This window comes from Penaeus vannamei, chromosome 7 (assembly GCF_042767895.1).
Source record: "Penaeus vannamei isolate JL-2024 chromosome 7, ASM4276789v1, whole genome shotgun sequence".
NCBI lineage: Eukaryota > Metazoa > Arthropoda > Malacostraca > Decapoda > Penaeidae > Penaeus > Penaeus vannamei.
This window is the reverse complement of record NC_091555.1, coordinates 44,035,791-44,050,790: the sequence shown is the minus strand read 5'-3', so window position 1 is coordinate 44,050,790 and position 15,000 is coordinate 44,035,791. Positions and strand designations below refer to the sequence as shown.

The window sequence follows — 15,000 nt, the reverse complement described above, 5'->3', positions numbered from 1 at the left end:
TAAATAAATGTTAGCATCATTTTCTGTGTGACTTTGACTTGCATTTCTGAAAGGAGGATAATTCTGTGGGAACTGGTGCCCTTATCAAGCCATGTCACATCTGGCCACCTGATTTTGTTCCCAAAAAGATATAACCCATTTTCAGATTCTTTTCCGCCATAGTATTCCACCCACATCTATTTAGGTATCTTCTGAAGGTCACTTTCTTATTCTTCTAACACTGAACATTATCACCTGCCATTGTGCAATATTAATATCAATATAGTTATTTGTATTAACAATGTTGGTAAAATAATCATGAAAGTTTTGCCTAAGTCATACTGTGGCAGTGGCATACCTATTATGACAATAATAAAAACAATGATGGTCAATGTCCATGGGCATCATACTGAACATTATAGTAATTAGTTTAGTAATAGCATTATGACAGTAATCGAAGATTCACCTGATATTCAGTTGGTTTATTCTAAACAGATAAAGCACCTTGATTTGTAACAACCTCCAACTACACTTGTCAAGAAATAATGCCTGGACAATAAAAGATTGCAGACTAATACATGAAAATATTGTGTTTGTATAACTGCTTAATTATAACTCAATGAATCATCGTAACAAGTGTTGGAAATTCAATTATATAAATATCATCTACTGAAAGGAAAGAAATTCTTTTTATTAAGAATACTTTATTATAAAATACAATACATATTAACAAATCCATTTTGTGGTTGTGCTTGCAAAGTCCAAGCAATATTTTATCCTTGAAGGAGAGCGAGACTGGGCTGGATCTGAAAAAAGTAATAGCATTGGTCAAACTTCTTAATGTGTTTACACTATCGCACTGCCATAAAATCCCAAGTTAAAAATGATTCCTTTTTAATTTTCGTTTTTGTACTAGAAAACGTAACAAGTCCAGGTTCAACTAAGCAGAAACGTTCCTCTTCTACGGCAACATTGAGTACTCCTAAAAATATCCTTGTGGAGAAACATCCCAGTAATATAATCAATATGCATATACCAAGTAGAGTATACATTCATTATTTATAAGTATCTAAATTTGGATGGATATCACCTGTATCAACCCAATTCCTTTGAGAAAGTTTAAATTCAAAATATGGATCCTTGCTTGGTGATAAGCTTTTTCTCCCTGAATACTGCTTGAAATGTAGAAGAAATTAGTGAAGAACATCTACGTTTCATTCTATTTTTAAGTATAAAATAGTTCATACATCTTTGAAAGAAATACAATTATAGTTTGAAAATACCATATATCCCTAAGATAGTAGATTTTAATATCTACAAATAAACTGAAAGGAAAGGCCATAAGACATTTATACCACTATTGGCATAATACTCCCTCTTATCTTAGAATTACATTTGCAATAAAACACTAGTTCTATTCCTCTTGCTATATATATCATATCCCATTACACCCACACCTTTGTTCAAGTATATCGTAAAGTTACAGACAAAACCTTCTTAGTTCTTTGTGCCAAGTTCTTAATGCAGCTCATAGGTTAAAATTTAGCTTTTCCTTCCATAACTAAATCCAAATGTCTGAACATATTACTCCATATAAACAATAAATGTTAACTTGGATAGGAACCTTCATTTTATCTACCATCATAATTATGCCAACACAGAGGAGCTGCAAATGGCATGTTAGTGATGGTGCAAACTCCTTGGATAAATGCAAACCTTCCTATTCACTATAAATTGGCTTGCACAATCAATTTATAATGGGATCAAGAGCTTAGTCTTTTCTTCCACTATGAATCTGATAAGAATAACTGCTTACAGCATGAAACTTCAGGTGAAATTATGAATCAAGATTACCAATTAACCTGAACCACTTAAAAGACAAGACAATAATAATGCATGTAAAACATTGGGAAGTTTTGTAGGTTATTTACTGATATCCCAAATATTTTCATAAGCACCTTCCCCTCTCCCACTTCAGTATAATAAGGATGAAAGAATATGCTAATTGGTATTCACATTTTGTTCAACCCACTTCTAATGACATTTTATCACAACTTATGTGTATCAGGCACAAGTATCCATGCCACCTGTTCCAAGTTATTTGCTCATTTGGTTCTGACATGCACAAAAATCAAGAGGTATAAAAATCATTAATTTACCATACTCTATACTTCCATAAATGAATTTTGAGGAAATGAGGCTATAAGTTATAGTCTAATTTTGAAGTCAGGGTCAAAAAAATGCACAACTGTTTAAAGCAAAAAAAACTTATATCAGGTTCAATTGTGCATGGTATGTTTATTTGCAACCTGGCATCTGATCCTGGTTCCCCTTGACACAAACCATCATCCAGTTAGAATGGATTTATAGCTACTATTAACAAGTCTTGTAATGTAACAGGGGAAAATCCATTTTTCCAAGGAATCGTTCTGACCATGCTAAGATGTATAAAGTATTTCTTTGCTTGCAGTTGTTGCATTATCATGAAAACATTAACTAGAGAGAAATATTAAATATAGATGAATACACACCTGATTTACACTCTGATGGCACAAACTATTCTGCTACACATCTGAAAGGAATATGGATATAAGTAAAATACAATTCGAGTATTTAGCCATCATAAAAAAACAAATTCAATTCCTGTCTGAAAACAGACTCCAAAACAACTATGAAGTTTATTGGATTGCAGGTTTCAACTTTTTCTACCATCGACTGTTACGCCAAGCCAAGCAAGTTGAGAAAGACGTCTTTGAATGATGGTACTAACATTTTTTGCAATATTACAATTAAAGTTCAAATTCAAATATGAAACAGTACCATAGATGAAACAAGAGGCGTGTATATGGCAGCCTGACCAAGAAAAAAATATAAATGTAGTCTCAATATTTTACTTTCTAATAAGTAGACTGGAGTGAAGCATGGAGACAAAACTTGGATAAATCTTTATTAAGTTTTATTATAAATCACTGATTTTTTAAACTAATTAAACCACTCCAAATATACCTACAAAACAAAATACATCATAATATAGACAAAAATAGTGACTCATAATGTATCGTAATGAAACCAGTTCACTCATGTCAAGGCGCTCTTTTGATCTATTATTGAATGTTACACCAAACAGAGATGAGAAAGCAAAGATAAAACTGGGTTCAAAATTTCATACTATTCAGTATATATTTCCATCCAATAACAATCTTATGAATCAAAGATTGAAAAAACAAAAAAAAAAAAATCTATATACCTTTTTCATGAAGCCATCCAGTTGTCCTTAAAGGTATCTTCGGCTTCGCATTAGTTCTTCGGCAAAAACATTGCTGGAAAAAGAACATTTATTTAGGAAGAAAGCATTTCTCTTTGTTATTACAAGAAAAAATATTTACATTCAACTGTCCGAAAATCTTAGTTTGAATAAACCAGTCAAGCTTATTCAGGTGGATATTTTCCATTTTTCTACCATCTTTTCATTAAGCCAAGCCAAGCAAGTTGAGAAAGGCATGTTGAAATAATGGTAAAAGAACAAAATTACCAGAAAAAAATAAAATAAATAAATAAAAAATAAGCAGAAAAGAGAATTACTCTACACAACCTATATACTGAAAACTTTTGAATATGTAATATATTTAACAAATCAAACAAATCACAGTTTAAGAAATTTAAGAACCTATGTAAAGCAGGTCATTAATATACAACTATAAAACCAAATTTATTCATTAATCAAATGAAATTAAACTATAAGGGCGATCTTCCCTTTACCTACAATAGTTTGTTACCCTAAACCAACACACAATGAAAGGTATCATTAATTCAAAGGTTCAAGAAATATTTGACCAAGTAATATTACTTCTAATACATTAAAAAATACTTGGAAAATAAACTTACCATTTTCCTTCAATCTAATAATGGGCACTGGTTACAATGAATATCCAATCTTCACGTTTCTTCAGCCAACCCATTTCTGAAAAAAAAAGGGAATAATTATTTCCCCCCCTTTTATAACCAGAATACACCAAAACCAAAATTTCTTTCAACTGTCCGAAAATCTTAGTTTGAATAAACTAGTCAAGCTTATTCAGGTGGATATTTTCCATCTTTCTACCATTTATCAGTATGCCAAACCAAGCAAGTTGAGAAAGGCGTCTTGAAATAATGGTACAAGAGCAATACCACAAAAAAAATCCTTGGGGCACTGCATAGTACACTATTTGTTCTGCTAACAGTTTTCTACTTCTTTCATTTCGCTTCTACTCCTGACTAGAACAGAGACAAGTATGAGACGTGATGAAACGAAGTAAAAATCAATAAGGCATTTTGGATAAGATTGGAAATCAAGCTAACCAATTGGGTTCATAATGAGGAAGACAAATACACAATAAACAAAGGGAAGTCAGTTCTACAAAACAAATGGGAACCTAAAGCCATTGCTCTAATTCTTTCCCTACTGCAGAGATCTAGAATAAAGATACACAAAAATGGTATTAGGCATTAATATATTTTGTAAAATTAGTTAAATATTTTTGCTTTTACCATTCAAAACAAATTGCATCTAATCATCGCATGGTAAATTGGGTGTAAATGCCTGCTGGCCAAGTATCCATGCCACGTACAGTCAGTCTACTACAACTCTTGTGCACTAAACAGTTGTTTGCCTGTTTGGATCCAACTTATCATTTTACTCTAATACCAAGATTCAGCACAAATGACTAATAGGACAAAACCATATTAATGTTAAGTACTTAAACAATTTACCAACTTACTTTTTTAAATGTAATCTTTCAATAAGGTTGACAGTTCCCACAGGTGTCTTGAGCTTCCTGCTTCTTCAGCCAAACCATTTCTGGAAAAAGGAGAACTTGAATCAGACTTTTCTATTTTTCTCTTTGAAACCAAACTTCACTATTACATCTTCATTAAACTGTCCAAAAATCTTAGTATGAATAAGCCAGTTCAGCTCATTCAGGTGGATATTTTTCATTTTTCTACCATCCATCATAAAGCTTAGCCAAGCAAGTTGAGAAAAGCATTCTTGAAACGGTGGTACAAAAACTATACTGCCAGAAATAATTCTATTCTAGGAGCAATAAGCAAGCCATTTGATCTGCTAATAGTGCTTCATAATTTTTCCTTTTGATTCATTTTGAATGCAACTACAAACATGCTAAATGTGAAACTGAAAACAAAATGCATGAAATTTTGGGCCTGTTTTTCCATCAAAAAGGCATGGAAGTAGTAAGCACTGGAGAATATTACAGGTTATTCTCAGATAATAGCAGAAAGGTTCTTTCATACTCTCCACTCTTTCCATAACAGATTTAAAATAATGATGCGCAAGATCTCGTGCTTTTTAATGGTATCAAAATCTTTGACAAATTTCTAAATCAAAAGACAATACCAAGTTTAAAAAATAAACAAAATTAAGAGTTTCCTTTAGTTGGAAATCTTTTTTTATCTACTATTGATTGTTATGCTAAACCAACAATACAAGAAAGACCACAATAAAATAGGGTTGGGAATTCCTCTACCTATTCAACATTACATTAAATCAAATAATACTAAATTATTTAGGGAAATAACTTACCTTTTAATATAACCTGTTCATAGAGGTGACCATCTACTGTAGATATCTGAACTTCAAAATGTTTCTTTGGCCAAACAACTCTAGAAAAAGGAGAATTTAATCAGAATAAACCTTTATCACATTTCATAAAATACAAAAATACCATTTGTTTCAACTGTCTGAAAATCTTAGTGTGAATAAACTAGTCAAGTTTATTCAAGTGGATATTTTCCATTTTTCTACCATCTATATTTATGCCAAGCCAAGTAAGTTGAGAAAGGCATCTAAAAATAAAAATGGTACAAAATAAATACTACCAGTAAAAAATTCAATTTAAAATACATTGTCAACTATCTGATAACAGTGCTTAATAATCTTAGTGTTTTCCTTTCACACAATCTGACTACAAACACACTAAATAATGTGACAATCAAAAGGGAAACATCAAAGTGGACTGGCTTTAATACATAGCCATGAAAACAGCTAGCTTGATTCACAAACAAAAATAAAGTAAAAATGTAAGTAAACAAGGAACTTTTACAGATTATTCTTTCCCCAATAAAGATCTGAATGAATTTGAAGGTGGTATTAGGTCTAAATATTTCATAACAGGAATAAATCCTTCCTACCTACTTCCAACTTATTTCATATCCATGTTGCTTTCATCATAAGGACTGGTATTTAGAAAAAATATAAAAGCAAGCATACTTTTGCCCTTCCATTGTATTTCACAACCATTCAACAAAGACAAGTTAATAGATAATATCTAAGAAGAAAACTGACTAAAGAACTGTACCTGAAATTCCACTCTGATGGCATAAATCTTTACTGCCATACTTCATACCTGAAAGAGGAATAAAGAAAAAATATAATTAAACAGTTCAACAAAACACACCTTAAGTCACATAAAAGCACTTTTAAATATCTGAAAACAGGTTCCAAATAAACAAAAAAGTACATCTGGATTGCAGTTTCAGCTTTTTCTACCATCGAATGTTACGCCGAGCCAAGCAAGTTGAGAAGGACGTCTTTGAATGATGGTAAAAATGGGATGTTGCAATATTATTCAAATTCAAGTATAAAATAAAAAGAGACCAAGATGAGAGGGTAAAACTATGGAGGTACGTAGCAGTCTGGCCAAGCTAGACGACTGATGTTAATTTGCTAGTCATTCAAGAAGTCCTAAGGAAAATTTATTGTCATTTGCTTTCTTATGCACTTCCTAACAAGAGATTCAGAATAAGAGTATGAACAATTACACATCAATAACATCAAGCATTGTACTATTTTGTAAGATATCACCTATGTAAGAGTTTACAAATGAACAATTGGCAAATGAAAAAGAGACTGAACTAGTAAACTGCACTGAACCTGTTCTCTTCTTACCTTATCTTCACATCATTACACACAAGCCTCAAATCTATATCTAAAACATTTAGAGAAATAACTTACCTTTTATAAAAGAAACCAGTTAGCTTAGGCAACTGAGCTTGAACATTTTTTTTCTGCAACACCATTTCTGAAAAAAGTGGATTCCAATCAGAAACAGAACCATCTTATCATAATGATCAATATGTTTTCTTTCAACTGTCCGAAAATCTTAGTTTGAATAAACTAGTCAAGCTTATTCAGGTGGATATTTTCCATCTTTCTACCATCCATCATTATGCCAGGCCAAACAGGTTGAGAAAGGCATCAAGAAATAGAAATGGCACAAAAGTAAATATTACCCCTAGGAAAAGTGGTAGTTTTCATAATTTTATAACTCAATAGAAATTATGGTAATGAGGGCACTGATAAGTATTGAATATTACACATGCAAAATCTCTCTCTCCACCTTCCGCGTCTTCAAATTCTACATAGCTTGGTTGAGAACCTCCATATGTCAAATCATCTACTCTACCCAACCATTAATCTAAGCATCAAATATTCATATAATCTATTGCATAAAACAGTTTCAGTACACCCTTTCATAAAACAATCCAGTGGGGTTTGATGTGTGGAGAGAATTGGCACAAAAAAAAAAAGGAATGTTTTACCTCTACTGCTTTAATGTTATATACAAATGCTTTACGAAAACAATAATTGTTTTTCTGGACACACTGCAGTGATACAAGAACTCATTTCTACAAATGTAAAAGTTACTTTTCCTTCAGCCTCAGAACATACTGTTGTACCTAATTTATTCATAAATATTTATAAAACAAAATCTTGACCAATTGAGAGTTAACTAAACAGTACTAAATAATTACCTTGGTAATGAAAACTTGATTCAATGAGGATGTAAATCAATCCTGGTCTTTCATCCAAAGCTTTCTTCTAATGCGACCACCATCTCTGAAAACACCCTGTAATATAAAGACATTTCTGAATTTCAGATCTTGGGCTATAACAGACTACAAAATTTCACTATGATATATCAATTACTCAACAGGTAAATACAAACCTTGCTGGCTTCCAAGAGAGGCAGGGGATTGGTACATTTCATCATTCTTGAAAGCCATTTGCCCCTATCTCCAAAACAAGTCCCTGAAAAAATACTAGAGTTCACTATTTTCACCTAAATATTTTAGTAATTTGATCTTTCAGTACGTCACATTATGTCATTCCATCATTAACAAAAAATATTGATACTTACATGTTTTCCTGTTGCAATAACCTGACATTCTGGCTTGCATCTGATATTGAAGATGAATGTTTAAATGTACACTTCAACTACAAATATTTAAAACCTTCTATTGATAACATTTGAGCCTTTGACTGCACATTTCAGGTAGGATAGAAAGGCTTGCACAATACATATTCAACTTTGTATTTTGATAATGCATCAAAAACTCGCCTAATAGCTTTCAAATTGAAAAACTAAAGAAAACAATTCTTGCCCCTTTTCTAGTTTACATAGTCATTTACCCATCATAACCGAACAGAAATTAGACTAAAAACTATCAATATAATTTTCAACTAGTTCCACAATCTTTTATTACAGAAATGTCTTACAGAAATGTTTCTTACTCATAAAATGGGAGGAAAAAAAATTACAAATTAAACTATAATATTTATTACAGCTGACCAATTACAGACGCCTACCACGGCGACCACCCTTCCTGCGTGTGCTGTCAGAGGGAACTGGGGTAACATCCTGAAAAAATTAGTCAATATCAAAAACAGAAACGTAACTAAAGAACAATTTAACAAAAATTGTTTCACTACTCTCTTCAAATATAAATTTCACAGCACTTTTTGCAATGACGGATTCTTTTGATTAGAAGTTATGAACCAAATATACTTTCTATAGCCCCATGAAATAATACTTAGGGTTCTTAATTTGTATGGACTTAGTGATGGTTTTAGATTGTTTCTCTTCACAACTGCAGTAAGCTCAGCAATTTTGGTTATATAAATGACGGCAACAAGTTCCAAATCCATGTTAATTTGTTATATAAATTTTAAAAATGGTGTCCCATCATAGTCAGCTCAGCAGATTTACTGTCTTATCTGATTGAGAGTGGCTGTTCTCGGACTTTACCCATTTGCTTTGAGGCTTCTTTTCTGACAGGAAAATCCTATAAATGTCAAATCTGATAAAGGATTCTAGTTCTATTTTCCTCTGAAACTAATGGAACATCAAATTCTTTATGTTGGATAACAGAGTTGACATCACTAAATATCTTGAATCTTCAAAACTATGTACACCACTACTTACTTCAATGCGCCCAATCTTCATCCCAGAACGGGCAAGGGCACGGAGGGCTGACTGGCCACCTGGGCCTGGAGTCTTGGTCTTGTTGCCTCCAGTGGCTCGGATCTTTACATGCAGAGCATTGATTCCCAGTGACTTGCACTTCTCAGAAACGTCCTGGAAGAAATCCACCATTTGCTTTTGTTTGCTTTCACTTTTTGCATAACCTCGTTAACATTCAAGATGAAAAAGTGTCCAAGAAGGCCAATCTATAAGAGATGTGCTGTATAAATAAACCCTGACAATCCAGATGACAGTGCACAGACCTCTTGGAGTGTGGTTCGATTCATTTGGCACTTAGAAGGGGGCTTTAGTATTATGCCCATTAATAGACAAAGGTGGGATGTAATGTGTGTAGGCAGTGACTGGAAGAGCATCAGCTCCAGGGAAGACACCATTTCCATGTTGTGCACTGCATTCCTGGCTACTGTGACAGGCAGCACAGGTTGTATTACATAAAATTGATTAAAAAAAAAATTGTATATGACAAATAACCAAATGTTCCATACTTTTTCTTTCTTGCACAGAGTTATTCACTACATAGAGATGATGGGCTGTATGTGCAAAGAAAATAAGTTATTGCCATCTGAATAAAGTAAATCAAAAGACAAATATGGACATTGGAAAGTGGCAAACAGACTATATAAAAAAAATAAAATAAAATAAAAAAATTACAGAAAACTTTGCAAAGGGGAGGCACTGAGTCTTGTCGCTGCCTATGGGTCTTAGTACACTGCATGCCCAGGATGTTAACAACTTACATAACCCACTGCCCATATTCTCAGCACCATAATTTTTCATGACAACCAGATTCAACAGTTTAAGGAGTTACAGGGAACAAATTAGGTATGTAAAAACCATAAAAGACTTGGGAATGATGTGACTAGAGGATTAAGGAATAATTCACACATGTTAAGAGGATATAATTTTTGAATCGAGACTGATAAAGCAACTGACAAACTCCTTGATGGAGCTTAGCAAGGAGAAGGGGTGGTCAATGAAAGGTAAAACTTCTTAGACGCAAAAACTTTTATAGCTGAATATGTAACTTTCATGTATCTTTTAGGCAGAATGTTCCACTGCATGGGTTAATTATGTCAATTTTCTGGTCAGAGAAACTAATTCAGAAAAAGCAGGTCTGTACCGAATTTACATTATCAGTACAATTCTCAAATGAATACCTATGTGGTAAAGAATTCTTACTTGGGCAGCCAACATAGCAGCGTAGGGGGAGGACTCGTCACGATCAGCCTTCACCTTCTGACCACCAGTGATACGGACGATGGTTTCACGGCCAGACAGATCAGTCACGTGCACGAAGGTGTCATTGTAGCTGGCATAGATGTGGCAGACTGCAAACACATTCTCTCCCTCCCTGACTTGAGGTCCCAGGGAAACGTGGACCTCCTCCTTTTGAACTTTTCCTTTACGGGGAGCCATTGCTTACCTGCAAAATTCACAATCTATTAGAATAAAATTTGAGTACAAACTACTTTTCATATTTCCACATAAAAAATTGCATTTACACTTTTCATTCATACTAAGAACATTTTCTATATGCAAGTATAATGCTATTGCTAAATCTCAATACTGTCAGTCATTAATTGGCAACTGTTATAAGGGATCTATTTCCCTCTTAACCCATTTACGACGGGTGTCCCTTATATGAGACACCCAGAAATTCAAACATTGCTGGGCGTGAGTGTGATGTTGGATCGAAGTTCGCGCTCCGAATACGCTGCGGGCCGCGGGCAGATTCCAGGGCGGCCACTCGCACCGATTTTGAAGCCGCCAGGAAAATAATCTTTTTGGCCTCAAAGTATACCAGTGTTCGTGGGTTAAAGCAACGGATAGTACATTCCACACTTGTTCATCTATGGCAAGTCATTACCTTCACCCCAACCTTCATGAAATTATCATGATGGAAAGTTCCCCTCAATCCAAATTTTTCCATGATGGCGTGATCAGTTAATCCACCCAAGTAAATAAATAGATAAATATATCTAAAAAAAAGTCACACAATGAGTGGTCATTAAAAGAAGCTTAATATCTTCTTTGATCAAGATCTTTTCTAAAGTAGACAGTAATTTAAGTAAATACATTGAAATGTTTACTAGTATCAATTGAAGGTGTAATATTTTTGTTACAGTTAACTTTTCTTTCATTGAAAACTCACATGTAATTTGTTTAACAAGTCACGTCTTAACCCAACAGTACATCAAGTGTCCATGCATCCAGATTATTTAATGTAATTGTTTAAAAACTGACTGCACCCCTGCTACACTGTCAATGACGCTAACAACCATGGAGGCACTCCTGGGAATCCACAAACATTGCACTAAGTTCTGGCAAATTGAATATGATATTCTTTTAAAGGACAGGAAGTTGCAGTAGTCTGAACAAGAAATAATCTGCCGACATGACCAAAACAAAAAATGAAGGTAAAATATCACAGAAAACATTGCTCTCAGCCAAACTCCACTCGGTGCCCCCAAGTTTCAACTATCTTGCCCCGCATACAAGGTGAAGATAATGTTTCCTGTGGGGTATTGAGGCAGAGCCTCCCCCCCATCAATCCTCTAGAGGGTGCATTACCCTAATTAGCATAAAATGAAGAAATAGGTTGCAATAGGGTCGAGGTCCAGGGGCGGAGTACCTGATAGGAAAATATGGTGACTTTTTGGATTACCAAGAGTGGCTGGACTAAAAAGAACAGTCTTAAAGGGGCGAGGTCACCGTGTAAACAGTTTTCAATACTTGCATTTAATAATTTGCAATGGAAAGCAACAGATTAAAACATGGAGTAATTATTGGATGCCTGTGTGAACCTAAAAAATGACCAAATTTTCAAGTTTCGAACTTTCTACCAACCACACATCAAGGCATGATTCTCAGTACTACTTCTGGGTTGTAGCATCGCTCACATGGCACATCAATCAGGCCTATTCTAGTCCTATCCTGCCAGTCTATTGTTTGTGAGATCTTGAATTCCAGGTAGGGTGGGTATTGGGGTGCAGTAGTTCTCAAACAAAGGGTTTGTACTTCAATTGGGTCATCCATCAGGTGTGCCTCACTTGCTGGTCAAAATAAGTGTGGGATAGAACATAGTTTAAGCTGCAGCAGTACTATATTTAACGCTAAATGCTGAAAATAAATGCGCACTTGCCTTTCAAATCCTATGCCCATCAGCTTCTTTACCTTGCAGGGGGGGGGGGGGGGAATGACCCATGAACTCCTTACTGTGATGCCCTAAGTAGTACTAGTGTTACTCTCGCAGGACAAAACCATACTTGGTTATTTAGGAGAGTATACTGTTACACATTCTTGCTCTTACAGTATCTTCTTATTGTTATTATACATGTTACATGTTAAGATATCTATAGCCTTATTTAGATTCGTGCGCATCGAGCATTTCACACCCTTCCACCTGCCGCCAGCCCGCTTATTTTGAGATGTAACGCCAGTAAGAAATGTTGAGTTTCCATTATTGTGTTCATTCTCGGCTATTCTTAAAACTTTACAGTGACAAAGATAAAATAGGCTTCAGTAACGATCCCAGTTTAATATCTGGGTCCTCCAAGAGCTCCAAATGCCAAAAAATAGAAGAGAATGTGTCCCAGGGGATGTTGGGGGCCAGACCTACCCATCAACCCTCCCCTACGGCACACCTAGTCACAGCAACTTAAGTTGCTATATTAGGCTTGTTTATTGGTCAATACATTTTATAGATGGCAGTTACATCTGCAGAGTTTCATAGGCCAATTTTAAGCTTTTTTTGTGTTAGTTTCATGTATTTTTGATAGTTATTCTACAAATTTAAGCCTGTTTTGCCATGCAATTTCCCTGATATCCTTCATGCCCTTCCCTGCTAACGGAATTATCAAATCAAGATCGTCAATAGAGAGATGGTACTCGATCTCCTGAACGATTCATTCGCACAAGGAACTGAGGAAAATCAATGAAATCATTGGATTTCCTGCAGATAAACCTCAATTTTCTTCAACTTACTCTCTGTAACGAAAACCCATTAAATTGTTGATTCCATTGGTCGTTCGAATCACAATATGATGGGAAAGAAAGGTCTAACCTTAAGCATATTCCCAGATTGCAGGAAGAAACCCAAACACCAGAAGCGATGGGTTCAAGCCATGAGAAAATTAAATTATCTGATGAAAGCATCTGAGCACTTGGTGGGAAAATTACTTCAGCTCTGAACATTTTACTGAAGATAAAGAGTTTAACTGACATACATGTTACTATAAACACCTTTTCTATTTCTAATGTGAAAATTTTCCACCAGGCACCCAAGCGCTCCCATCAGCATTTACACATTTCGTGTCCTGAACCCATCGCTTCCATTTAACGGGTTTCTTCTCATATGGGAATATATCGAGGGTCAGACCTTGGATAAACACAGTGGATCCCTAAGTACGCACAGTTTTTGAATGAACGAAGGTTTGTTTTCACCAAGTGATCGTCGCTACGCTGTACTGAATTGGTATGTTACAACGCGTCAAATAGGAGTTACCCAAAATTTACTTAGCTTCACCGTACTACAAAACGATTTCTGTCCTTGTTTACTTTTTTTTGTTTACACTTGACCGCCATGGCACTATTCCTCTAAGACACGACAGATAGCGATTCTTCTTTACCGAACTCGTAACAAAAGCAGCCAACACGACAGCAAAATCCCCCTGAAAGACGATTCTGATCTGCTAGCCTCCGAGGGGCATCGCGGCCAGACTCACCCGAGGCCACAATAATATCAACACGTGTTTTCAGGACAAGAAACTACTTCCGTCTGCACAACTTCACAAGACTACGAAGTCCATCTCACCGAGAACCGATAATTACTTTCTCGTACTTCAACGTTACTGATGTAGGATCTGAACACCACACTAGCCCGAACAGGCGTTTAAATCGGGCAGAGCCACGTCTAAACGCTGAAAGAATATCACAAAAGTCATACTGTAGAGTAAGGGGATGGTTGCTTTCAGGTTCCTGCCGACACATTCCCATGATGGAAACACCTCTTATTTCTTTACCAATATTTGACCATCACCTCTTTTTGTCTTCGCCTCACCTTATTGCAATTCAAACAGTGATCAAGCTTGTATCGAACGCACAGTGTAAGGCCCTCGTCCAACCCTCGATGGCCCAGATAATCGAGGATAAACAAAACAGATACTCACACTTGGAGTCACACTGAGAGAAGAGACTCGTAGAAGGAACGAAGGAACTGTTTGGGCAGACCTTAACTCCACCGCCGATCACGACACTCTCCTGAAAATTTTGTTTTTATTTTTTAAGCTTCTTCTTTTGAAATTTGGTGAATTAAAACTTAATCTTTTAAAATTTCTAAAACTTAAATGAATATGTTTGGTTTTATATATGCTATATGAGTAAAGTTTATTACAAATTAAACACGAGTTTTCTGTAGCACAACTTGGTCGCGATTGAAGTTCAGGGATAAACCGTCTTAAATTCAAATTTCAGACTATTAAAAATCAATTCAAATGACAAAATAAAATTCCTTATTCTAATAACTCGGAGATGGTTAAAAGAGAGTGCAGATATCATGCTTTGAACACCTAATAATATAGCAAAACAGAGTATCGACAGAGGCCAAAAAAGTGTTGGAACAGAGGATTGTTTGTTATCGAGAAAGAAAGGACAAAACAAAAGCCTTCGGTGAATTCTCCTTCTTGTCTATTTCTCGTTC

General features: G+C 35.0%; 2 protein-coding genes and 1 long non-coding RNA gene across 11 annotated transcripts in view; 1 reads left to right on the top strand and 2 right to left on the bottom strand.

The window, feature by feature from the left end:
* Positions 1 to 666: 666 nt before the first annotated feature.
* On the bottom strand, positions 667 to 8,316 carry LOC113810070 (uncharacterized). 3 transcript variants are annotated; one of them, XR_011398662.1, is made up of 11 exons: positions 8,178 to 8,316; positions 7,986 to 8,068; positions 7,792 to 7,906; positions 6,992 to 7,058; positions 6,336 to 6,383; positions 5,561 to 5,640; positions 4,740 to 4,819; positions 3,865 to 3,940; positions 3,227 to 3,299; positions 2,511 to 2,551; positions 667 to 785 (listed from the first exon to the last, which is right to left on the bottom strand). It is a non-coding gene; the product is annotated as an uncharacterized lncRNA (long non-coding RNA). The 3 variants fall into 3 exon arrangements; XR_003476102.2 differs by having other exon boundaries at positions 7,792 to 7,887; XR_003476101.2 differs by lacking the exon at positions 8,178 to 8,316 and having other exon boundaries at positions 7,792 to 7,887; positions 7,986 to 8,126.
* Positions 8,317 to 8,581: 265 nt separating this feature from the next.
* On the bottom strand, positions 8,582 to 14,578 carry LOC113810071 (small ribosomal subunit protein uS11). 2 transcript variants are annotated; one of them, XM_070123809.1, is made up of 4 exons: positions 14,471 to 14,578; positions 10,482 to 10,725; positions 9,243 to 9,395; positions 8,582 to 8,678 (listed from the first exon to the last, which is right to left on the bottom strand). In XM_070123809.1, the coding sequence occupies exons 2-4, from the start codon at positions 10,716 to 10,718 to the stop codon at positions 8,613 to 8,615; spliced, it is 456 nt and encodes a 151-aa protein (XP_069979910.1). In that variant the 5' UTR covers positions 10,719 to 10,725; positions 14,471 to 14,578; the 3' UTR covers positions 8,582 to 8,612. The 2 variants fall into 2 exon arrangements, with proteins under 2 accessions (XP_069979910.1, XP_069979911.1); XM_070123810.1 differs by having other exon boundaries at positions 14,362 to 14,507.
* Positions 14,579 to 14,924: 346 nt separating this feature from the next.
* Positions 14,925 to 15,000, top strand: part of Dora (zinc finger SWIM domain-containing dorado) — a 45,357-nt gene continuing 45,281 nt past the window's right edge. For all 6 annotated transcript variants that reach the window (XM_070123808.1, XM_070123807.1, XM_070123805.1 and 3 more), the window contains exon 1: positions 14,925 to 14,969. The gene's annotated coding sequence lies outside the window, so the exon portion shown is untranslated. The remainder of the gene's footprint in view (positions 14,970 to 15,000) is intronic.

Excerpts from the sequence above, each read along its gene's own strand:
- LOC113810071 (XM_070123809.1), bottom strand. The coding sequence starts at position 10,718 with ATGGCTCCCCGTAAAGGAAAAGTTCAAAAGGAGGAGGTCCACGTTTCC. Across the intron at positions 9,396-10,481 it reads CTGCTATGTTGGCTGCCCAA|GACGTTTCTGAGAAGTGCAA; the intron begins GTAAGAATTCTT and ends GATTTCTTCCAG. Across the intron at positions 8,679-9,242 it reads TGAAGATTGGGCGCATTGAA|GATGTTACCCCAGTTCCCTC; the intron begins GTAAGTAGTGGT and ends TAATTTTTTCAG.